This window comes from Montipora capricornis, chromosome 4, assembly GCF_036669925.1.
Source record: "Montipora capricornis isolate CH-2021 chromosome 4, ASM3666992v2, whole genome shotgun sequence".
In the NCBI taxonomy this organism is placed as follows: Eukaryota; Metazoa; Cnidaria; class Anthozoa; order Scleractinia; family Acroporidae; genus Montipora; species Montipora capricornis.
The window spans coordinates 50,289,430-50,314,429 of NC_090886.1; the positions used below are offsets into that span (position 1 = coordinate 50,289,430).

The 25,000-nt window shown below is 39.8% G+C and overlaps 2 protein-coding genes and 1 long non-coding RNA gene across 5 annotated transcripts in view; 2 read left to right on the forward strand and 1 right to left on the reverse strand.

Annotated features, from left to right (window-relative positions):
• LOC138047278 (uncharacterized) overlaps positions 1-7,962 on the reverse strand; it is a 21,621-nt gene extending 13,659 nt beyond the window's left edge. The window contains exon 1 of the long non-coding RNA XR_011131817.1: positions 7,853-7,962. This is a non-coding gene — a long non-coding RNA (uncharacterized lncRNA). The remainder of the gene's footprint in view (positions 1-7,852) is intronic.
• Positions 1,249-23,439, forward strand: LOC138047276 (probable serine/threonine-protein kinase roco4). Of its 3 annotated transcripts, XM_068894036.1 has the most exons (8): positions 1,249-1,516; positions 5,420-5,479; positions 5,598-5,684; positions 15,474-15,572; positions 15,995-16,259; positions 17,771-19,572; positions 20,057-20,149; positions 20,598-23,439. In XM_068894036.1, exons 5-8 carry the CDS (start codon positions 15,995-15,997, stop codon positions 20,838-20,840), a joined length of 2,403 nt encoding a protein of 800 aa, XP_068750137.1. In that variant the 5' UTR covers positions 1,249-1,516; positions 5,420-5,479; positions 5,598-5,684; positions 15,474-15,572; the 3' UTR covers positions 20,841-23,439. The 3 variants fall into 3 exon arrangements, with proteins under 3 accessions (XP_068750137.1, XP_068750140.1, XP_068750138.1); XM_068894037.1 differs by lacking the exons at positions 5,420-5,479; positions 5,598-5,684 and having other exon boundaries at positions 1,277-1,516; XM_068894039.1 differs by lacking the exons at positions 5,420-5,479; positions 5,598-5,684; positions 15,474-15,572; positions 15,995-16,259 and having other exon boundaries at positions 1,267-1,516.
• LOC138047277 (uncharacterized) overlaps positions 20,838-25,000 on the forward strand; it is a 5,007-nt gene continuing 844 nt past the window's right edge. Inside the window, exon 1 of the mRNA XM_068894040.1 lies at positions 20,838-25,000. This exon is cut by the window's right edge and continues 844 nt beyond it. Coding sequence (XP_068750141.1) covers positions 24,281-25,000 — 720 coding nt within the window. The 5' untranslated portion in view covers positions 20,838-24,280.

Here is a 25,000-nt window from a genome sequence, read left to right on the forward strand (position 1 = left end):
ATTTACAGCTTTTCTACATTTTAGAAAACTCGAGCATGCAATTAACCAACAGAATTACGACAGAATCATTTTGAGCTTTGACTTTGATTTTACTGCCGGGTGCGCAACCGAAAACCTTGTTTACTTAGTTTGTTGTTTGCGGTATTTTAAGAACCTCCGTTTGAGAGATTGCCAAGCGATATCGCGGGCTTGTGGGTCCAACCAGCCATCCGTGAAAAGGAGGTTTCTCGGCTGCCCTTATATTTCATTAAATTTCATTATACTCTGTCAAAATTTACTATTTTTCGATTAATTAAGGCTTAAATCTCAGTCAAAAGAGTGATTTACGGTGTTTTTTGAGCGTATGCCTTCATCTAGAATTCAAATTTGAACGTCATCACGAAGTCGACATCGGATATCATCGGCTTTCGTGACCCGATGAAGTTCTGACGTGACCTCCTTCTGACGGATGGCAGAGTGTGCGCTCCAGTTGGATAAACTACGCAGGCGGTGAAAACCAACACCTGCAATCTCGTACCCAGAGTCCTCGGGCTTTTTGGCCAGCGGGTGAGCGCCCGGAATCGACTCCATTTTCCCAGAAAACGTGGGTTCCGGTCTTATTACGTATGCTTGAGTTTAACCGGAAACAGTAAAGAGAAAACCGTAAACAGTAGAAATGGCGGGTTGAAAGTGTTCGAGAAACAAGAATTTTAGCCTTACACACAAAGAAACTGGAGAAATGATCATTGGCTTGCTGTAAGAGCAAGTGAAGATGAAACCTCTGACGCTTTCGGTGAGTGTATTTTTAGTGTTTCAGCGTACATTCCATCGTTCAGAATGCCATCGTGCAAGCAACACGATCGACAATTTTTTTGTGGAAACGACACAAATGTCCTCTTCTTCTACAATTTGATGTTTCCGTAATTCTGAATGGCTTCGACAAGACCTTATTCCACGGATTTCTCCTCAAAGAGACTGATGTAATGTTTTCCCACGGTACTTTTGCAATAGCAACAGTAATCACTTTTTAGCAGCGTGGGAAAATATAATTCAAACCTCGTCGTTTTATTATTTTTGTGATTTATATATTTCTGAGGTAGAAAAAATCAAACAGCACTGAAACTAGTTTTAGATTTTGAATCTCCCTCCAAATGCTGGGGCTTCCGAATTACTTACCGACTTCCTGTCGGACTGTCATTCTTACGCAAGCGGCCAATCAAAAATATAGTTCAAGTCGATTATCCTAGAGTCTCTCCGGGCGCTCACCCGCTGACCAAGAAGCCCGAGGACTCTGGGTACGAAATTGCAACACCTGGAATCTCAAAAGCGACGAGTAATGGACTTCGACAACAATCTGTCGCCCGTCGAGCAGAAATCAAAGTGAGCAGCATTTCTAAAATAATATTTACCAAGTGTGCTGTTATGTAGAACACTGAAACCAAATGGAAAATTCTCTGGTAACTTATGGGTTCAACAAAGACAGAGAACGAATCGAACACCTTAAGTGGATCTGTGATCAACTCTGCACAGTCTTCAGGTAATGTGACAGCCAAGAATTATTTGAAAGAAAGCTTGTCGTCTATTTTGTGCTTCATTATTCAAGGAAACGGTTCTTCATGGAAACGGTTTGATCCTGAAATTTTAGTTTGTTGTAATATTGCGCATATTTGACAGGATTGAGTTTTTTCTCTTCACGCACGCAATAATAGCAAATATGTTGTTTGTTTCAAAAAATTGTTCGCTGGAAAAGGTGTCCTTTATGAATTCATCATGTTTTATTATATGTGTGCTGGATAGTTTTTATGGCAATAGTAAAGCATTTTCTTGTTATTCAAGGAAAATTTTCTTCAGGAAAGGGTTTGAACCTGAAGTACATGGTAATTTGACACGATTGAGTCTCTTGTCTTCACGCACGCAATGAAATAGGAAGAGGTTTTCGCCTCTAAGAGCAAATATGTTGTTTGTTTCAAAAAATTGTTCGCTGGAAAAGGTGGCCTTTATGAATTCATCATGTTTTATAATATGCGAGCTTAACTGGATAGTTTTTATGGCAATAGTAAAGCATTTTCGTGTCAAAATGAGGTTAGCGTTTTTGTGTAGTGCTAACTTAATTAAATATAAACATACATTCTGCCTCGTGAGTTTGTTATTCTCGTTACCCAGCAATGGAAAGTCATTGCAACGCGAATGGCGTTTTAGTGCATCTTATGTTGTTTGTTTCAATAAAATGTTTCGCTGGGAAAAAATTCTGTGATATTTTCTGCCTTTGTGAATTATAATATCATGTTGTGTATTGAATTTTCGAGCTTAAGGTTGAAACGTGATACGGGAGGATATTTTTAGTATAACTCGGTAAGCAGGAAAGGTTTCATGAAAATAAACAGGTCTGTTGGAAGCGTGCTTCAGTTTCAACAAAATGAGCTCCAAAATCAGCAAAAAATTGTGACGCCGGTGAATAATAAAGTAGCTGCTATTTCCAAAATGATGGAATTACCTGGTGATAAATAACCTCGTCTTGGAGAGTAAATTTTTGACTTTGCAGAAACAATGGTGAGCGATTGTGATCTTTGTTTTGAATTCGCTCATTTATTGTCAAACTTTATAACACTTGACAGCAAAAGAAACTTACGAAAACCCGGTATCTTGCCATCATTTGACGCAGATGCTTCACTGTTTGGCAAGTAAACATGCCGCGGTAACTTACTAGTAATCACGGTGCCCGCTGAATTCCGGCGATGTCACTTTCGATTTTGCGATTAATTTATTTGTGCAGCCAATACGTACAATAACAAAATTGAACGTAGCAAAAATCGCCCAAAATGTTTGTCGCTGATCGTAACTGTTTATATTCTATATTCACGGTTCAAAATTAATGTTGTTTTCATGTCGTAAATATGTTATTCTCGAGCGACCGTCCTGGAAACTTCCTTCTGCTCTTTCTGAAAACTATGTATCAATATTTATTTACTTTTGCATCAATATTTGTTTTTGCATAAAGCAAGCTAACAAAATCTGTACCTTGCTAAGTTCGCATTTGTTAGCGTTAATAGTATTTTCAGTCCAATGCTTCTGTTTTACGAAGGCGTATATGTTTTTGGTCACCCATCCCGACACTAATCCCGCCGGAGAGGGCTTGACTTTAGTAAACTTTAGTATTACAAAGCTGTCAGATGCTCAGAGGGCAAGCTTAAACTTGTGGTGAAAAGAAGTTTATCAACATGTCAGCCCAGAGGCCAATGTTTCTCACTTCCCATTTATTTTCTTTAATCTTTCTGGGTTCAGTACTTTGCTAGTAACCACATGTCTTCTCAGGCTATTTACCCAAGGCTTCTACCATGGCACTACAATGGTAGACAATACCAAAACAATATCGTGCACTGTTAGAGCTACATATTACGCAAGGACAGATTTTTTTTCGTCGTACGAACGTGCGAGAACCTGTGAGCCAAAGGGCCTCTGCTGGTATGACTTCTGGGTGACCCCTTAAATGGTCTTAATGACCCCCCAACTTGAAAAAATTGTCTGAAACGGTGCACGTACCACAGGCAACCCAGTGTACCCTCAGGGAGGGTCTAGTTCTAATTCAATCAAAGATTAGGTTCATGTGTAAATTCCAAACAGTTTTTTTGAACGGTTTTTTTACGAACAGAAAATTAAAATAGGAACCGAGAACATTTTTCGCGTGGATATAAATACGCAATTGTGATCTAAGATAGCTTGGATGTCTTGATCTTTGTACAACTCATTGTAGATCTGCAACTCAGACTTTACTTACTGGGTCGCGCTCGGTGAATGAAACTTGTTTTCAATGAGATTTGGAGGGCTAAATATAAATAAATGAAAATTTTGCAGTTATATTTATCTACAGATAATTAATAAAAGTTCGCACAAAACTTTACCAGTATACTTTTATTATATACCGAAGGAAAATTTCGCAGTAATTGAAATCTCATTAACTGCGAAAGATTTTCCACAACTATAAATGAATGAAAATTTTGCAGTTATATTTATATACCGAAGGAAAATTTCGTAGTAATTGAAATCTCATTAACTGCGAAAGATTTTCCACAACTGTTACTGGAGGCACAAATTTCGCAGTTATCGAAATGTCATTAACGGCGAAAGATTTCCCACTGAATGAATACGGGAATCACAAATTTTGCAGTTATTGAAATGTCAGCAACGGAGGAACGTTTCCCCCTTAAGCATACATTAGAACCACAGATTTCGTAGTAAATGAAATGTCATTAACGGCGAAAGTTTCCCTCTAAAGATGTATTGGAACCACAAATTTCGCAGTTATTGAAATGTCATTAACGGTGAAACGTTTCGCTCTCCCTATATTATTATAGGACAGATTTTGTAGACACAGTTGCAACGTTTTACCGCCTTTATGCTGGCATGGAACTTCAGCAGTCTGCCGTTGCCGGCAGATAATACCAAAACTGGAGTTTATATATGCCATACCTGCCAACTCTCGCGGTTTTCCCGGTTTTCCTGGGGCCGGTTCCTGAAAGGTGTAATAACCCTATTCCAGGGATAAATGTGCCTGAAATAAGGCACATTTATCCCTGGAATAGAGTTATTATACCTTTCAGGAACCCGGCCCTGCATTTTCTCGTGGGAAAGTTACTTAAATTAACTGCGAGGGACGAGTTGTTTGTGACACTTAATTTGGTTTGCACGTTTCAATTTCCTATCTTATTTCTTATCACCGTGCATTAAAACACTTTGCATGCAATAAAGCGATCATGAAAATATTATAAAAGACGCTTCGACAAAATAGTAGAATCACAAATTTACGGCGATGTCTCTCCGAACATATCTTGAAACCACGAATTTCGTATGTGATCCCGACTTAGCTGTAAATTTACGGCGCAATTTTCGTTTAATATAATCTTGTTGATCAGAATCTCCGTACGTGGTCAAGTTATGAGACTAGTTTTCATATGTCGGAAATAAATGTAGGAAACGTCAGGAAAATAGAAACGCTCCCGATTTGTCTCCAACCATCGCAGACTCAAGACGAAAGCCGCATAAAGTAGTGGATAGGATTCCACAGCAATTGTACGGTGAATTTCACAGGAAAAACGGAAGAAAGAACTCTTCAGTCCCCTGATAAGATTCCCCAGGAAATAAAACATCAGAATCGTATACACAGATACCTGAAACTTTTTATCATCGGGGGGTCTTACGTAACGGTGACAGGACATCACAAGCCTCCATTGTCACCACATTTGGCAACTCCTGTAACTTGTTACTCGTGATATCGTCGACGGTTTTTCGATCGCTCGATTTTCGACTGTTATTCATATCCACTTGAAGCTATTTTCACTTGCTATCCTACAACCTGATAATGGAATCTAACAAGAAGAGCTATGCAGAGGCAGTGACCGGCACCACGTCATTCCTGATAAACTCTTGCTGGTCACATTTGCAGACACAGCATGAAGAAGATGCTCTTGTCCTTGCTGTCCAGAATTCACTCAGCGGTATACAGGTAGCGTACTTTTGGTTTGTGACGATGATTTCGAATCGAGTCAGTTGTTAAAGTGCTTTGTTTTTGAAGTATATTTCAAATCGTTCAACTTCTGATCATTGCGTTCGTTGTCTCTCAGAAAGAACTGGTCAGCATTGACGTCAATAATTCGACCAAAGAAGTTCATGAAAGGCCGTCTAAAGTTACCACCAAGCGGTTCAAGGAGGTAAGTTTCGAAGCTCCCTTTTTTACTCTCACTCAGTTATATTTTATTGCAATCAACTGATTACACCCTTATAATAATTGAAAAGTTCGTACAGAAGATAAGAACGGTTATGCTGGTGTGATCGTCAGTTATCATTTTGTGCCACGTGTTAATGTTAGACACCAAGTTCTCGTATGACAATAAAGTGGCATTGTTTATTGTTTACAGAATATACTTTTCTTGATGAAACGCGGACACCATGTGTAATAAAAGCTGATTTAATTTTCATTTCTGGCCCATCTTTTGTAGTAGAGACGGCTTAACTGCAGAATACCCCGCCACTCGAACTGTATTCCACGTAGCTGGCTACGCGGTACGCGTTACGCCGTGACATTCCTCGTTCTTACAGCGTCAAAGCCTAAGTAATTCCACAGACAAGAGACTGTGGAACTGTGGACTCGGAAGAGCGTTATATAAACAAATGAATTCAAAATGGCGCAGCAATATTATTTGAGCTGGCTACGCGGTACGCGGTACGCTGTGATAATTAATAATGACACAGTATTGTGCATTCCTCGTTCTTTAAGCGTCAAAGCCTAAGTAATTCGACAGACAAGAGACTGGAACTTTGGACTTGGAAGAGCGCGCGTCACCAGTATTAACAACGTGAAAACCTGACAACAGTGGTCTTGTGCTGAATATAGCACTCGTTTACTGATTAAGCCTAAGCGCTCGTTTCAGTATTAGTCCTAAGCAGTCTTTTAAAATTTTTGCTTTCATTTTACGGTTCGGGTAACTAGAATTTTTAACGAGATCGTGTGAAGAATATAGCACTCGTTTCCTGATTAACCCTAAGCGTTCGTTTCAGAAATTAGGGTTAGGGTACACTAGAATTTAAATTTTCCACGTACCGCGTACCGCGTAGCCAGCTACTTAAGATACTTCGCCGTCTTGACTTTGATTCTTTCCGCGTACCACGTACCGCGTAGCCAGCTACTTAAGATACTTCGCCATCTTGACTTTAATTCTTTCCGCAAAACGCGTAGCCAGCTACTTAAGATTCTCGATGTGGCGGGGTATTCTGCAGTTAAGTAAACTACGCTTTATCTCCAGTTGTTAAGAGGCAGTCTCTGTAAAAGCGGTCCGCTGCATTTTGGGTCGAAAAATCGATTTCCTTCAAACTTTCCCCCTGAATCTATCTTAGTCTAAATGTAATCAAAGCCACCTTAGTTTTTGCAAATATTGCAAAATAAATTTTTGCGAGACTAACATCGCGTTAGCCAGCAAAGGCCCAGTTTTAGCAGGGGCAAAAACCAAAAATAGCACAAATTATCGAGCTCGTCTTTTCACAATATTCTAGTCTCTTGAACTTTGATCGTCTTCCATGACAAGATCAATCCTTAATAAGTGTAAAACACCCATTTCTGATTTTTCAACAGTTGTTTATATTGAAAATTATAGTTTTGTTTGACAGCTACTTCGCAGCTGACGCCATTGGCTTAAAAATTAAAATTTTAATCTGGTCTCTGCGCAAAAGTCCCACATCTTCTGTACAATATGTCTATTCAGGGCAACTAAAATAAAGTAGAAGAGCATGGGAATATTAAAAAATGTTGCGGTTCAAGCGAACTTTAAGCACAGCCGGTCGACAAATTATGCACATTTTCGAAAATGATTGCCAACGATGCACAAAGTACGGCCTCGATAAATAACGAGCTCTGCTTCGCTAACTCGACATTTGATGCTTGGATTGAGCTCATTAAAGTTGTAACACGTAAAACATCATTAAGGAAAGAAAAAGATTTATCTTGACCCAAATAAACGCAGCCGTCCAAATTTAACTTTTAGCCAGCACTCGACCGCCTATTTATGTAAAATTTACCTCTATCACAGCGAAAAACATACTTAACGACGTGCTCTGAAAAGATCCAGACCCATTAAATATAATTCAAAATGTTCATACATAAACCGATTTTCTTTACAGTACTCAAACACAATCCTTTGAAGTTGGATAAAAGTAACGTGTAAAGAAATAATTGTTTGATGACGCCTGACTGATTTATTCAAAATTCCGCTTTCTTGTTATTGATGAACCACAAGTTTCAGTCAAGCTGAATCGCCTTGTATAAAACTTAGTAAATTTACTAGGTGGGATAGTTATAGAGACTAAAAGAGAGTACGAAACTTACCTGTTCTTAACTGTAAGTCGGCGTCGCGCCACAAAGTATAAACACTGCGGGGGTCTTGCTGCTTGCATTCATTAATTGTCACGCAACCTCGCGGACTCTTTTTTAACCGGTCTCTGGAAAATGCGAAAGCCGTACATTTACTTTGCAAGCACTGAAGTGTTCATTTTATGTTCAGAAAATTCAAACGTTTGCTTCCTCTTTCTGTTTCTTTACACAGGCAGCCCAAGTTCAAGTCATGTTGCAAAAAAGCCATTTACGAATGTTTGTGTTGGAAGCAAACGGTTTTGTTTTAAACGGCATAAAATGTAATGTCCTGTGAATATAATTGACTTGCTTTGTTGCCGTTTTGTATTCTTTTTGTTTTCCCGCATCTCCGGTCGTTTTGTAGCGTTTTCGGTGAGCAAGCGCTTTGTCGTGTTTCACTAAAATTGTGAGAGGGTCGTGAAGGGGTAAAATGGGAGGTGGGATTTGCCTTTTTTAGAGGCTGGGAAATGGGATTTTGTGCACTGGTACTGGGTTTCATGACAAAAAGAAAAACAATAGAAAAATGGGCATTGGATTTCAATTTGAGCAACACAGGCTGGGATTGTGGGATTTGAGCTGGGATTTGAAAAAAACAATTTCCTGGGAAATGGAATTAGCCCCCCCCCTTTCACGACCCTCGTGTAAAAACAAAACAGCAATCAATTCCTCCAACAGAGCCCATGAGAACACAGAGCTAACAGAATCCGAGGTCGGGGCCTTCGAACATTCAAATCCTTGCTCGATTACAAGGTGAAACACCTATTGAGAATAAATACACTAGTTCAGTAATAAAAGCAAGGTGACACACACCCGCCTGGTATGTTAGCTACGCCATGCTGATGAGGCCCAAAAGGCCGAAACAGCTGTCCATGGCTGCTAACTGACCGGGTGAAATGGTTGTGCGCATGCGTGATGTGTTGGCCACACCGGGTTGGTGTTAGCGTGTGTCACCTTGCTTTTATTACTAGTTCAGTGACTAATTCTGTTTTTTCCAGCGAAATTTCTGGGAAATTCCTTTCTTTTATTGAAAACCTGAAGGTGCAAACGAGAACAACTGAGCACCCCAGTAGTCTTCCTTGGTGATCAAATGTTTATCTATGCTGTCAGCTGAGTTACTAGAAAATGACACTTGATCAATGTATTAAAAAGAAAAGTCACCCAAAGTATAAACTGGCTATTTTTTCTAGGAGGCCGGAGTATATTTAAAGTCCTTATACACTTACTGGCAACGAGTCTCACTCGCTCATACAAGAGCAGTCTCGAACCATTTCCGAAAGTTTCTGAACTAAAGCAGATTTAGTGTCTCTCGTGTTAAATGAAATTTCAAAATGTTTGCAAATTTCCCTGAGCATCTTAACTTTGAACGATGAAATTTTGTTTTCATATGCCATCTCGCAAAGGTTATGAACATCATACATCAGTGGATGCTTGACAGCTATTGCAGCCACTACAGCTTCACTGTTTGCCTGGAACAGTAGATCATCTATTTCGCATGCATACTCTTCAGCATCACTGTCGTCCAATTCATCGTCAGCGTTATCTCTTGAGGATTCTTTCGAACTTGATTGCTTTCTCTTAGCAGAAATTCGTGAGAAGAATGCCTGAATTTGAACCTTCGAAAGCCATTCGGCTCTGCTAAACATTCGTGTGCCATCTGTATTGCGAGCTTTACGCATGTCGCTTGCTACTTGGGCGGGATCTTCCTTTCTCCCAGTTTCTTTGCCAATGTCAAACTTTTTTTGTAGATACTCGCGGACGTTGTCAGAAAAGCGCGTTTGTCCACTTCTAGACTTGTGAAGTGCCCAGCCCATTTGAAGGAAGTTATCCTCCGTTGAGGTTGCAATTTCAACTTCACTGTCAGGACGAGACTGTCTCTTCGTATCCAGCGAAATGCTCTGAAAACGCTGAACCCAATCGATTCGTAATTGGTCATACAGGCTTCTTTGCACTGTCCCTACTGGACTGTGGTGTGCAATCTTCCAGCTCTGAACGACTGTGGAATTCCTCTGAGCATTGCGGATTCGGGCATTCAAAGGAGTCACTATCCTCGTCCATTCTCCCCTTTTGCGTGGTTGCTCTATTCATTTCTCTGGTTGAGATTGTAAAGAAAGGTTTTTCCTCTGTGAGGCAGGTAGCTTGCTGTGGACAAAGTACAATAGCATCCCATGAAATCAGCTTTCCAATTCCAATGTTGTAAGCCTTCCACATTCGAAGCCCATCAGGAGTAAACTCAAAATTGTGTAGAGAACTGTAGTTAGGGATCTTCTGTATCTTAAGAGTTCTACTCTCCTCGGTCAAGGAAAAAACTGCTGCTGTCGTTCCCCGAACTGGCCTTTCTTTTAGGGCAATCTGCATATCTTGCGCCGTAACAATATCGTGGCCTTCGTTGCAATAACGTCTAACTGCGGCTTTCATCGGGCACAGTATCCTGTCGCACATGTCTTTCCCATACTGCGGCTCAGAATAATCATACCTCACAATCTCAATTCCTTGCCGACTTCCAATGTCTCTTAGAGACGCTAAGAGGCTGCTGTTGTGGTAGCACCCAGCTTCGTCTGATCTCAAATAGGCCTTTGTGATAAGTGGATCACTTCTTTTGATGACAGACATGAGATTTTCCAGGATAGAAAGTACGGTGAACCAATCCTGGCTACAACTGTTGAACAGGTAAGCATAAGAGGAGACTTCTAGCTTCTCTCCTTTTCTAGCAACGACACTGCATATGTGCCAGTTTATTCCTCTTTTCGCAAACCACTCCGACTGCTTTTCGCGGAACTTGATTTGCAAAAATTTCATTGCCCAGTCTGATATTATAAAAACTTCGTCCCTCTGTAAAGAAAGCAAAATCTTTTGCTTGCTCTGTTCCTGATTATGTGCTCGCATAATGTGTGCCTTCCACTCCTTGACTTTTACTTCAGCAGTGACTGCGTCATGTCGAAGATCGTCTTCTTTCTCTTTATCATTTATCTTGGAGGAGTACTTAGCTGTGGCAAACTGGATTTCTTGAATAACTTCCTTTAGCGCCTCACAGTCGCGACATGAGAAATCATGGTCATGGCTACAGACTGTACGATAATCAGCGTCATTAGGAACACTCAAGGCAAATGCTCTACAATGGTCGGGGCACCTGCTTTCCTCTTGGCAGTGACCTCGATAAGACGTCTTCAAGTAGAGTTTAGCCTCTTTCAGCATTTTTCCTGTTTGTGCACACCACTCCTTGTCAGCCCCTACTTCTTCCAATTCGTCTAAAATCTTGTGTAATGCTTCAAAACCGTCGACACCATCGGCAGAAGTGTTGTCAAGACCTTTAAGAGATTTTCTTTGAGAGGCCTCCTGCACTTCAAGAACTCTCCACATTGTGGCACGACTCATAGGACTAAAGTTTTCTTCTTTACAGAAATCAAGATACTGGTTGATGATGGTACATCTTGCAACCGTACGTACTATGTTTGGCATCACTAATTCTTCGCCACTATCAAGTTTAAGTTTTCGGCTTCCAAAGGCCACATCCTGATAGAAGTAGGGGCGAGATGTAAATTCCAGAAAGTGATCCAACTGGCATTTGTCTAATCGGATTCGATGTTGTGGTATCTTGGTTATGGGGATACCGGGGCCCTCAGAAGAACTATGCGCTCTTGCTTTTTTGATTTGCCGATCACTGAGGTTTTCAAAAGGTCGATGAATAGCCTTCAACTCCTGTTTGCGTAAATGCTAAGGATTTGGGTTTTTAGTATTTTAGATGGTGCTTTCCTATATGCCGCAACTAGAGCCTCTAGACCCGCGTCAGTAGTCGCACCCAAATTTTTCTTTTGCTGGACAGCTTGAAATAGCACTTCTCCATCGTGCGGCGCTATGACATCACATACCAACTGGCAAGCCTCTTTAGCTTTATGCACGAATGCTTCTTTCTCCACATCGCTACACTGATCCCAACTTTCTAACTGATACTGCAATTGATCAATTTTTTCTTTTCCAGATACGTCTGCAAGGTTTGACATTGAGGAATTAAAAACATCCACCAAAATATTACCCTTTGATGCCACGTTGGATTCATCTTCTGATTCGCTTTCCTGTGATTCCTCCTCTGCGCATAAACAGGGAGTCCATTCGTAGTCTGACTGAGCCCACTCCAAAATTCCTGGTGTTGATGGAACGTATTGGTAGTCAGAAAGAGCAGCAGTAGCAACCTCTTTAGAAGCCCTTTAAAATAAAGATGATTATGATAGGTTAGGAGCAGTCGCTAGTCGCTCAGGCCTTCGTTCCTCAAACACTCTATTTTCACCCCCCCCCCCCCCCCTCCCTCCCGTCGTTTCCCTACTTCGTTCAATTATCTCCCCTTCCCAAGTTTTCGTCCCTAACCTTTTTTAAAGGTTAGAACTCTTTCGTGTCTCTCTGCATCTCTCCATGTCTCAAGCGTACTTTGTGATGTCTCGTTATTACATATTTTGATTTACCTCTGGCGTACTTCCGGTGAGCTCCTGGTGTCTCTGATTGCTTCCTCTGTCTCTACAACTTGAACTGGAGCCCAAGGCGACTGTTCGATAGCAACTTTGTGATTTTTACGACAAGCACTGCAAATTACTAGAACAAATAATAATAATAAAACTTACTATTACATTACATTACATTTAGATTTACGTATATTTCGATTGATGAAATTTGTTTTGTTTTATAAGAGACTATAACACTTCGAAGAATTAAATTAGACAAATTGTAAATAAGCACCACTTTTCCAGAACAGAAGGACTGAAAATGCGGGAAATATGTACTCAACAAACCTGATCCAATCGGGACAACCACTTCGTGAAGTTTCAGAATTTCCTTCGCCATTGCTACGTTCACTACGTCCCTAGTCTTGACTGCTTTTTTACCGCCTTTGTGGGTGGGGTACTGACATGGCCTCCGCTGCTTCCAGTACTTTCCAAGGGTATGGCGATGCTTCGGGCATATCATCATTTCACTGAGTTTTGAAACCGGGAAATCGAAAATACCTGATCTTGCTAGAATAAGTTGGCTCTCTGTTAAGGTTTCTCGAGATAAGTGACATGTGTTCAAATGGTTCGTAATTGATTCATTACAATCTTCATGGCGAACGGATTCTGTAACACCTCTTGAATTACCACATGTTCCTTTATACTTTGATAAGCAAGACAAAAAGCACGAAGTCTCCATAATGTATTCGTGATGCAAATTCAAGTCAACACGCGACACAGCAAAAAATACAAACGACAAGTGGCTGCTGCTGACGCTGAAAATAATTTAATTATTTTCTCTCTCGCTTGGTTATGGTTGTTTTGTTAATGCTGCTTCTTTAAACACGTCGTTAATTAAGTTATAAAAACTATGAGTGTTTTTCAAGAGTACGCAATAACCTCTTGATTAAATATGAACAACTTTAATATGTACAAAGTCCAATTTTGAAACAAGTTTACAATATTACATTGCGTGACACTCCTTGGGTCTATTGCAATGTTTACTTGCCACGTGAATACGGGTTTTACTTTTCCTCTTTCAATCAGTCTTTTTCTATTAGTTAACGGAGCAGACTGTACCCAAACAGTTCATAATTATTTTCCGTGTTTCGTAAAATCATCTAGTGAGATTTGTAACGTTGTGCGGTCACCACAGAAGAAAGGAAAGTTAATTGAATTAACTCACGCCAAGTGTTACGTTTATCGAACTTCGCAATGAAGGAAGTAGGAGACGTCTTCACGCAGGCTAACTTCGAAGGGTTTCAAAGAATTCTGATTGAGAACAGAAAATAGAAATCGGTTATCTATGAGCATTCCGAATTATATAATACTTCTGCGGGTCTTTTCATATCCACTCTTTCAGTATACACAAACCAACGGTCGTGGTGAAGTTAAAACGGCTGCGTTTATTTGGTTAAGAATAATGTTTTTTCTTTCCTAAATGTTTTATTATGTTTTAAGTCATAAATAACTCTTCATAAACCCAATCCAAGCGTCAAATGTCGAGTTAGCGATGCAAAGCTCGTTAATCATCGAGGCCGTACTTTGTGCATTGTTGGCAATCATTTTCGAAAATGTGCATAATTTGTCGACCGGCTGTGCTTAAAGTTCGCTTAAACCGCAACATTTTTTAATATTCCCATGCTCTTCTACTTTATTCTAGTTGACCTGAATAGACATATTGTACAGAAGATGTGGGACTTTTGCGCAGAGCCCAGATTAAAATTTTAATTTTTAAGCCAATGGCGCCAGCGGCGAAGTAGCTGTCAAACAAAACTATAATTTTCAATATAAACAACTGTTGAAAAATCAGAAAATGGGTGTTTTACACTTATTAAGGATTGATCTTATTATGGGAGACGAGCAAAGGTCCTGAAACTAGAATATTGTGAAACGACGAGTTCGACAATTTGTGCTATTTTTGGTTACTGCTCCTGCTAAAACTGAGCCTTTGCTGGTTAACGCGATTTTAGTTCCGCAAAAAATTAATTTTGCAATATTTGCCAAAACTAGGGTGGTCTCGATTACATTTAGACTAAGATAGATTCATGAGGAAAGTTTGAAGGAAATCGATTTTTCGACCCAAAATGCAGCGGACCGCTTTTACAGAGACTGCCTCTTAATAGCGGTGTATGATAGTCTGAATGTGGATAAATTGATAATCAATATAGAAAGTATTACTTGACGTCGCATTTTCGTTCCTCTGTTCATGGCGAGCAAAAATTTTCGGGCATTAATTTGAGAAGATTGCATTTCAGTTTTTCTGTTAAAAGTATGGACGTTATTCGTTATTCGTTCATTTAAGAAATCTTTAAAAAGCGGTTAAAAAATATATATACACGACGTTTCGACGTTCTCAGACGTCATTATCAAGTGAAGCGCACGGTGACAAAAATCTTCGTAATGAGGGCCAATTTCGTGTTCTCAAGAAGTGCCACGGGAAATTTGACTGCCTCGTTTACGAGATGCTATTCATCCAAGAACTGAATCCTAGCCTTAACACTCAGAGTGACTCCATCAGTGCTAAACTCTTTGTTTAGCTTGTAGCTTATTTTTTAATGAACTATTGTTTTTCTTGTATTTAAAGAATATTCATACTGTTTCCTTTTCACTTGATAATGACGTCTGAGAACGTCGAAACGTCGTGTATATATATTTTTTAACCGCTTTTTAAAGATTTCTTAAATGTTTTTAAGAATCGTTTTCTCGCAATTTTTTATAGCTAAATGTTTTAAAAAATCGCTTCTTTTTAATGCAGTTAACAAAAGCCTTAAAACTGCGTTAAATGAGTCTTGAAAAGGAATAACGTTTTAAAGAGTCTCAGAAAATTTCCCCAGTGAGTGGTATTGTGTTAGGTGCTGTTTTTTCTGCATCTCCTGATGACGTTAAATGCCCACGGATAGCCATTGGGCCCCAAAATCACAATTAGTACCACAGCTATGTGGGAAAGCGAGAAAAAGATTTAGTTTTTTCCTTGTATGTAACTTGAGCGAGGTTTTTCTTATTTAGAAATGGAATTGTTAAATTAACTGCTCGTTTCAGTTTAAGCTTTGTTAAGCTTTGTTACGCCTTAGGTCATCTGCACACTCACAGTACAATACTGCTTATTCGTTTGATTTTTTTAGGCAAAAAAGAAGAGGACTACAAAATTCGAGTCGTGGGAAGCAGAAAAATTTAACCCGGGAGTCCCTCTTCTGCCAGTGGGCAGGTACACCTACGATGAGGTTTGTAATATAGGCAGACCGTGTCAAATCTGCTTTCCCTTTATCTTTGTTGTCTCTTTAATTTCCGTTCCAGGTATACCATTTTAATAGGTATTACTTTTATCCAACCAATTTGTGATTTTCGTTTTGGCACTTCACAAAGTCTGAAAAACGAGAGGCTGTCGTTTCAACGACAAAATTGCCGAAGGTATGTGTAATGAAAAATAGATAACCGTTACATTACGGTGTAGTTCATGCTATGCAATACCGATTTAAGTAAGTTCTTCCCGCACGTAGTTTTCAAGGCTAGTTCCACAGTTCCCTGACATCGTAGGAAAAAAAAACTACAATAAATTCAGTTTAGAGTCACGGGGCCATAAAAAGTAATCATAATCGGGCATATTTCAGTATTTAAATTAGTGTGTCGTTGCACCCCTTCGTAGATGCCAAAGAGGACCGATAACCGTGCGAAAGCACCGTTCGAAACACGCTTTGACAACTGGCCCTTGGACTTCGCTGAACAAATCGCGTACATCCAAAGAATGGACAGTATTTCTCCTCTAGTTTATGACTGGGTCAATAAGGAACCCATGCGTTACATATGCCCACCAAAACTGGGTTGTGACAATATTCCTGGTGACTTCAGACCTCCGTTAACTCCGTTTGCATTGTGGTCAAATCGCATTACGGTTACAGAACAACTTCAAGGTAGGAAGTTTTGTATTTCAATCTAGGTTTTCGATTAATTGACGGGATTTATAATTACATCTAAATGAAAATTTAAAATGATTTGCAACCTTGATTAGTAATGCGCCGTTCAAATCGAAACTTCAACATCCCCCCCCCCCCCCCGGGAAAACCACTGAAATTGGACTATCCCCAGGCCCGGAGAGTGGGGAATTTGACTTTTCCCTGCATGGGGTCGGGAAAATTGAACCGGAAGTGTCAGGTTTCAAATGGTTTTTTTTTTTCCGGGCGCCGAAGTCGCTAACATCTATAAAACACGTGTTTAGACGGGATGGAAGAGTTGAAAGGAAGAGATGTAGCATTTGTGAGCGACTGGCTTACACAAACGGTCTTCAAAAGGTCTTTATTAAAGACAGCAGGAGCCGACGACGATTGTTCTCTAGTAGGGTATGACAGAATCCGACGATGGGGTGGGGCATTTGAACACCATTTTGGCTCGAGGCAGGGGGCGGGAATTTGAACGATCCAATCTTCAAAAACTCAAATGCCCTGACGTTGAAGTTTCGAGTTGATCGGCGCATAAAGGGCAAAATATCTGAACGCTGATTCACAGAGGATATTATTCTTAATCAAGGGCATTTCTAGTTATAAAGAGGGCAATTTTGGTAATCAGTATTCGATAAACATTTTTGGTAATCGAATTCTTTTTTTTTGGGCCAGGAATCTTTAGTGATTTTTGTTGAGAATAAATCTCACTGAATCGATTGTTTAGTTACATTTCACTGAAATTTGTACTTGCACTTAGTGGGTTTCCCAGAAATAAATAAACCACAAAATTCCTTAATTAATTTTGCCCTTTTTGTGAAAAAGGCGACTCGGGCAATTTCTGCCACTTCTGAAAAAACCACATATCTTGGTTCCATTTGGATTTGAAATCATTTTTAATGGGTTCAATTTCCCTGAGATTTGGTATCAGTCCTTCCCCCCCTCCAAAGGTAGTGTCTTAACTGTACAACATTCTGTTAAACACAAGTTAACAAAACTTATTTTATAACAAAAAACACAACTTGACTCTCAAAATGAGGCGAACTGAGGAGAGGGAGGAGTGATGCGCTCTCCTGTAGGAATCATCCGAACAGAGGGAAAGTCAAAAAGTTCAAAGTAATTCAATTCAATATTAATATTAATAATAGTAATAATAATGACAATAATAATAACAATAATAATAATCATAATAATAATAACAATAATAATAACAACACTAATAATAATTATAATAATAATAACAATTCAATATTAATATTAATAATAGTAATAATAATAACAATAATAATAACAATAATAATAATCATAATAATAATAATAGCAATAATAATAATTATAATAATAATAGTAATAACAATCATAAATGTAATCATAATCATCACAGAACATGCGTTGCGTGCTTCTTATTGACCGTCAAGAGAACAAAAACCCGCGTGTTAGGCGGTCTTTTCTAAATACTCATTGTGTACTTCATAATATATTTGCAGGCAACAATGAAGGCAACGCGAACCAATCCATATTTCGTGCTGGTGGAGAGGGTTCTACTTTAGTGAAGCAGGAGCAGATAACAGTTCCTAAAAATAACTTTGCAAGTGGCGCAACGTCTCGTGTTTACAAGGGCATGTACACAGACGAAAATGGGACAACACACCCAGTTGCAGTTAAAGAATTTGTACTGGCTATGACACGACGCATGCAAAGAAAGGTTGACAAAGAGGCAAAATTGTTGCATACACTAAATCATCCAAATGTCGTGCGTTTCTATGGAAGAATAGAGGGAACGTCCAGCTTAGTAACCGAATTTATGGAAAAAAGTATATCGGTGAATCATGAAGATGTCTCGATAAACAATGTCCGACAACTGTTAGACGAGCTAGAGCAAGAATTACCCTGGCATTTAAGACTGAAAATTGCTTTGGAAACTGCTATCGGGGTCTCATACCTCCATGACTCCGGTTGTATTCACTGCGATCTAAAGTCAGCGAATGTATTCCTGGGAGAAGATGAAAAGAGAAACTGGATAGTAAAAATTGGAGACTTCAGGGAAGCTAGAGCAGAGCACAAAGACCACTTGATGTCTCAACTGTCGTGTCAGGATCCTATGAGCAATGCAGTCGGCACAGTCCCTTTCATAGCCCCAGAAGTCATGTGCGGTGGGAGTTCAACCAAACAGTCTGACGTCTACAGTTTTGCAATGCTATTGATCGAGCTTCTCTGTCCTCACAGGGCAAATCCATGGGCTGATGATTGTAAATTACCGTGTATTAGTGCGTACCTTCTGCAAAATAAACGTCCCACCTTACCAGATGAAGTCTTCAATATCCCGGAATCTATATTAAAGCGTTTGTTGCAGCTGATTAAAAGGTGCTGGAATGAGGACCCCCTTCAGAGGCCACACTTTACAGAAATTGTAAAAGATTTGCAGTCAATGAGTGACTTTACGCAGAATGACAGTATAACAAACATGAAAGCAACAGTTGACGAAAGTACTGGAACAACAGATCAGATACATTACAACGACGAAAGCAACGAACGCGATTCCGTTGATATGAAAATCTGGAATTTAACAATGCACCAAGGATCGGCTTTGGAAACCTTCGGAGATATTGCTGTGTCTTTTGAAGAAGCTGGAAGTTCGCTTCCAAAAGACCTCCATGCAGATATAGAACAACAGGCATTTCAACTTGATGGCTCCAATGCATGTACATTTTTCGCCACGACACTCGCACATAACCTAGATATTCTGTCTACGTCGGGAAATAATACATTGAATAGCGAAAATGAATTGAAAGATTTTGTAGAAACACTGATAACGGATCTACCGAAGAAAATAAACAAAATAAGAGATGTTTCTTCTTACGTGACGGTGGAGGAAGCTGTAGGTATTCTGAAGGAAGCGTCCGCAGTCAGCGATTTAAAAACAGATACACTGATGAATTGCTTCTCAGACTTAAATACATCATCCGGTGAGAACACGCTTCGCGAAGCTTTAAAGTCCTTATATCAGCAACGTTCAGCATTCGCGGTCTATACTTGCCCTCCTATATCTTTCTGCGTTGGTTGTTACAACAGTGTTAAGGACTCAACAAATGCCACGACATTTATTGTTATTGACACTCATTGCATACCAAGTACAGTTGGTGGAAATGGAAATGGGGCTGTAGTCCAAATCAGATTTCATTCGCGTGATATGCAGAAAGCGGCTTCAAAAATGACTACATGGATCAAACGCCGATTACTCTGCTCTGGCGATGGAGGAAAATTCCAGAGCATGACGATAATAAGACGGGTAGGACGATTGTTATAGTATGTTAGAGAAATTTAACAATTGCAGGGTTTTATGCAAAACCATCATAAGTGACTTTTTGGGTGGATTCCTTTTTTATTTTGCTCCAAAAAAAAAAAAGGCGAATTGTTGAATACGGGCTTGTTTTCGTGTGGTAAACATTGCCCTGTATTTTTTCGCTGTCTCTCTCTTAGTTTTCGAGAAAACACGGGCGAAAAAAGAACTTCATCCAAAACGTCACTTTCCGATAGTTTTGCATAAAACCTCTCAATTATTAAGCTAAGTATCATCGTCAATAAGAATTTGAAAAAGAAACAATTGTCTTGTAATTGAGTAAACTTTGTTTGCACCATTTGATATACTGTACATTTCTTATGGTTACCTATCAGAAAATCGGACATTGTTCTCAAATATATGCAAACACAAATACATTACGGATATTATAAAAACGCGAGACAGCATAATACAATATTTATTCTATCCACAGGATTTTGATCATCTTGGTCCGGAAAATGAAGAAGAAGACAACGAACTTTGTGAAGCCTTGGAAAAATCCCTCCAGAAAATAGATGCAAGCACGGTACCTGTAACAAAAAATATTATTCCTCGTAGTGTTATGTACTTACTGTCGTATTTTCTTATTCCCGTTGTTCAAGAGGCACGTTTTGCCTATACGTGAAATGTACGAGTTCTAGATTGCTTTGTCTTCTAGTTTAATTGTCGTAGTCAGCAAACCCAAACATGTTTACTCTTTAGTTGTTTAAGTTGCCTGTAGTTGACCTTAAATGTCAGGGAGTGTCTAAAGCCAGCAGCCGAAGAATAAAGCCATTGTTGAAGAGTCCTGGAACCTCTCGGCTCGCTCAAACAAATGAGCCGCAACCGTTGAGTAGATTCCGCTCCTTAATCGGCGGGCACGCTAACATTAGGTGGAGTAGTACACAACAATAGTGTCTAATATCGTTTATATTTAGCTTTTTCTTTTTCTACCGGGATCCAATTCATTACGGATATTACTCTTCGATCTACAGGATTTTCATCAGCTTGGTCCGGAAAATGAAGAAGACGACAATGACCTTTGTGAAGCCGTGGAAAAATCCCTTCAGGAAATAGATGCTAGCACGGTGCCCGTACTCGAAACAGACTGTACTTCAAAAGCGGATATCGGAGAATGTAATACAGCTGAAAAATGGATAACGATATCAGAATTGAGAGTCCCTGAAAAGAAGTTCTATGGACTGGATATCTGGCTCGTTTCGGTCATTATTCGTTGAAGCAGTTTCAGAAGGATGCTATTCAGGCGGTTCAGCAAGCACGTGATACCATCATTATTCAACCTACGGCAAGTGAAAAAAGCATCTGCTTTCAGGTTTCAGCTTTGTTAGACGAACGGCTCATCTCCGTGGTTATCTGCCCAACCGTCTCATTGATCAACTCACACGTGGAGAATCTGAAGCTCCATGGTATTAACAGAGCATCCCTCGGTCCTACGTCTAGCGCGTCTTCACTTCAGTCTCTGCTGTCCTGTGACAAGGAGGATGTACCGCCTTTGCTGTTTACAACACCAGAGTATTTCGTCACTAACGTTAAACTCATGGAAATGAAATCTTTCGTGAAAATGCTGGTGCTTGACGAAGTTCACAAAATGTTTGATAGAAATTATAACTTTAGGTCATGCTACGATAGCTTTATTTGCGATCTCCTGTACTTATCAAAGGAAATGTGAATAAGAAGAATACGAAACTGAATGTTGAAAACTATCAAAAAGTACACCGAAAAGAGGGCGATGACATGTGGGATGATGTAGCAAAAGAGTTGGGTAACACAATACAAGATGATTATGCTATCGTGTACATGGATTTTAAAGTGGATGTGGAGCGTTTTCTCAAGGGGTTGAAAAAGGCTGGGTTACATGATGTGAAGGCGTATCATGGAAAAATGTCCAGTGAAATGAAGATCAAGGTGGACAACGAATTTAGAAACAAGGAATTCCAGGTCCTTGTAGCAAGAGAAGCATATGAAGTCGGAACTCATAGCCCCCACGTAAACCTTGTCCTTCGAATAGGGTGCATGTGAAATATGGCAGTACTTGTGCAGGAATTTGGTCGAGCTGGTAGAAATAACGATTCATCAGATGGGATAATTCTTGTTAACGAAAGCGTTGATGATCAGCGTCTAATTTATTGGACAAAGGGGTGTCTTTCAAGTGAGATAGCTGCAAAGAAAATGGAATATGAAAAATGTTGGAAATGGTTATACGGACTTCAGGCTGGTACTTGCCTCCGAAAGAGCTTATTAGAAAATTTTCAATCAAGCGATGTATTTGAGCAGGCTGCAAGTGGTGAATGCTGTTCCAGTTGCGATATACGTACTTCAAGAGATTTTAACTGCAGAGAAAGTGCAGTTCTTCTTCTTAATGCATTGGAAGAGGTTAGGAAACTTCCAACAACAAAAGGAGGAGTTAGCGAAGACAAAGTTATCTCCTGGCTTAGAGGTAGCAAGCAAGATTGGATTTCCTCGTCTGACATTCAGGAATATATCGATTCATCGCAAAGTTATTCCAAGGGAGTACGGATGGATGGTCGACCCATCAAAAAGGAATGGTGGTCCGCGCACTTGAGGCAACTTATTCATTTAGGTCTCGTAAAATTATCTTTTAATATTTATACTTTCGGATACTTTACAAGGGCATCAAGATCGTACTCCGTTACAGACAAAGGAAAAACCTTCCTGGAAAAACCGCGTGATCTGCTTGTATTAAGCCCAGAGGCATTTGAGTATAAAAGACAAAAGATGCTAAAACCCAGAGGACATGTAAATCTGCAAACAGGAACAAACATTACCTACCTAAGATCCGTGAATTATTACTTGACAGCGAAAGGTGGTCAGAAATCAAAGAAAGAGGAGCCAATGAATATCCTGGTTTCGAAATAGAGGTAAATTTTGTTAATTACTGCAAGGATATTAAGAAAGCGGTGGGATTTGGCTCATGCCAAAGACCCCATTTTATGTGGGACGACTGTCAACTCACAAAGAGAAGTACCTCAACACAGAAGTTGAATCTACAGATAGATACCGACAACACAGAAGTTTGGGTCAGGCGCGCCTTTTGCGAAGGGGTAAAAGTATGTTCTCATGAAGGTTGCCAATACACTGTAAGTAACCGACAAAGAAGAAACAAATGCGAAGATCACGCTTCCAGTCACAAGCTTGAAGAAACTGGTAATTGCCCAGCGCAAATTATCTATGTGTGGCCTGCTGCAGATGACGGAAGGAGATGGATCGGGTGTCTACCTGGAACAGCACACAATCATGCGAAACCAGCACCTCATGTCATCTCACAATCCGTTAAAGATGACATTCACAATGCGATAAAAAAGGATTGTACTCTGACGACTAAACAGCTCCAGAAAGGCCACGGACTTGGATTTCTCCCAGCAGAAAAAGCCCCCGCTGCATCTAATCCAAACCGAATTAGAAAGGAAAGGCAGTTGGCTTTGGAAGGCAGAACTAAAATTCATCCAGGAATTGTCCCACTCCTTCAAGTTCTTGAATTTGACGAGTTCAGGAAAGAATATGAAGACATGCAAGAGACGGTAGATCAGGAATTCTTAGCGAAAGTGAACGAAAAAATGGGGAAATACCAGATGGAAGGACGAGAGTACCTTATTTCGCCTTCGAGAAATTTTGCTTTCTTTCTCGCTCCCTATCAAGCAGAGCTACTGAGAAACACCAAAGATTTGTACGTGGATATCACATACACAAATAACAATGGATTTCCTTATTTACTGAACATGGTTGCTTTTAACGAAATTTTTTTTTTTTTTTAACAACTTTAGTGACCATTACACATGTTACATACCAAAAAATAAATAACCGAAAAGAAATGAAATATATATGCAAAGTGATACGAAGTGATAAGGTCAAAAGGGAAGGTGCGAACGGGACGCGAGGACCCATGCGAGGCACTGCCCATGATATAATTAAAACACGATTAAATTTAAAAGACACTAAAACTAGGGATGACAGGGGCAGGATCGTACAATTGACCAGGTACAGGGATAGTAAATGTCAAAGTGATTGTGCAGAAGGTGAAACATGTGCTCAGTAACAAAGTTGCAAAAGGAAGCAGTAGTTGAAAAACTGGTGGGGGGTGAAAATTTACAGATATAGTTCCAGAGCTTAACAATACGATTAAAGTAAGGGGCCTGAAAAGTGCTAGTTTTACATACAGGAGTTTTAAGGTTATAAGAATTACTTTGTCTGGTTCGGCCGTGAGAAACAAAAGAAACAAAATGAGAAACATTAAGATCAGTAAAACCATTCAGACATTTATAAAAGAAAACAAGATTTTTGAGTTCGCGATCAAATGTCAGAGGAAGAAGTTTTAAAGTTAAAAGTCTGTCTCTGTATGACATCACGCCTACACGTTGTTTGAGGATCCACCTTGTGGCCCTCCTTTGAACCCTTTCAATTTGAGTTTTTAATGCTATCTTGTCCGGGGACCAGACTTGGGTCGCATAGGATAACTGTGACTTCACAAGTGCAAGATAAAGAGAACGTCTAGCAGAGACATCGTTTAATAGTGGGCACGTGCGTTTACCATGGAGTTTAACGCTGTTGCGATGCCTACGCAATAGTTATTCGTGAAATATTTACCCACGTTACAAAAACACACCCATCGTTTAAAAATGGGCAGACTCTTAGGCAGATCATGGTAGATTTTGATCAAGCAGAATATAACGGCTTTGAAAGAATTATCGGAGTGGAACTCTGCGAGAAAATGTTGCGCAGGTGTACTGTACACTGGAAAACTTCTGTTAATCGAGTAAGTGATATTGTTACAAAAAGCAAAGAGGAATATAAAATTTTTCGCTACATTGGACATGCCATACAAGATCTAACGAATCAAACTGACGTCAAGTTGGCTTTCGACGTCCTTTGTGGTGTAAGGAATATAGCCGAGGGGAAACATCTGTTACCACCTGATCTAGCTGCTACTTGTAATCAACAAACCAATGCTCATTGGTCTCAGTCAGCGCATTGGGTGAGGTGGTGGACAAGAGAGAGAATTCTAAAAATGTTTTGTAAGGCCTACACTTTACGAGATAACGAAGAGTGGGACGCAACACCCAATACTAACAATGCCGTCGAGTCCCTAAATCGTCAGTCAATTGGTGAAGGATGTAGTAACATTGCGATGCTCATGAAGAATATTTACATGGAAGACAGATTACATGCCGTCAAAATTGTCGCAAGTGAGCAAAACATTAATGTCAGTTACGAGAATAACAACCAAGTAGCAAAGGAAAAGAAAAGAAAAAAGAGAAAGCGATCTCGATTAAGTTTGAGAGGAGCAAACAGTTCGCTAAATGAAAGCGAAGCCCACGTGGAACAAACACCTCCCGATAAGCAAGCGAGGTTAGACAAACGA

Coding starts and splice junctions, on each gene's coding strand:
- LOC138047276 (XM_068894036.1), top strand. CDS start 15,995: ATGCCAAAGAGGACCGATAACCGTGCGAAAGCACCGTTCGAAACACGC. Junction 19,573..20,056: donor GCATGACGATAATAAGACGG/GTAGGACGATTG, acceptor TTCTATCCACAG/GATTTTGATCATCTTGGTCC. Junction 20,150..20,597: donor AGAAAATAGATGCAAGCACG/GTACCTGTAACA, acceptor TTCGATCTACAG/GATTTTCATCAGCTTGGTCC.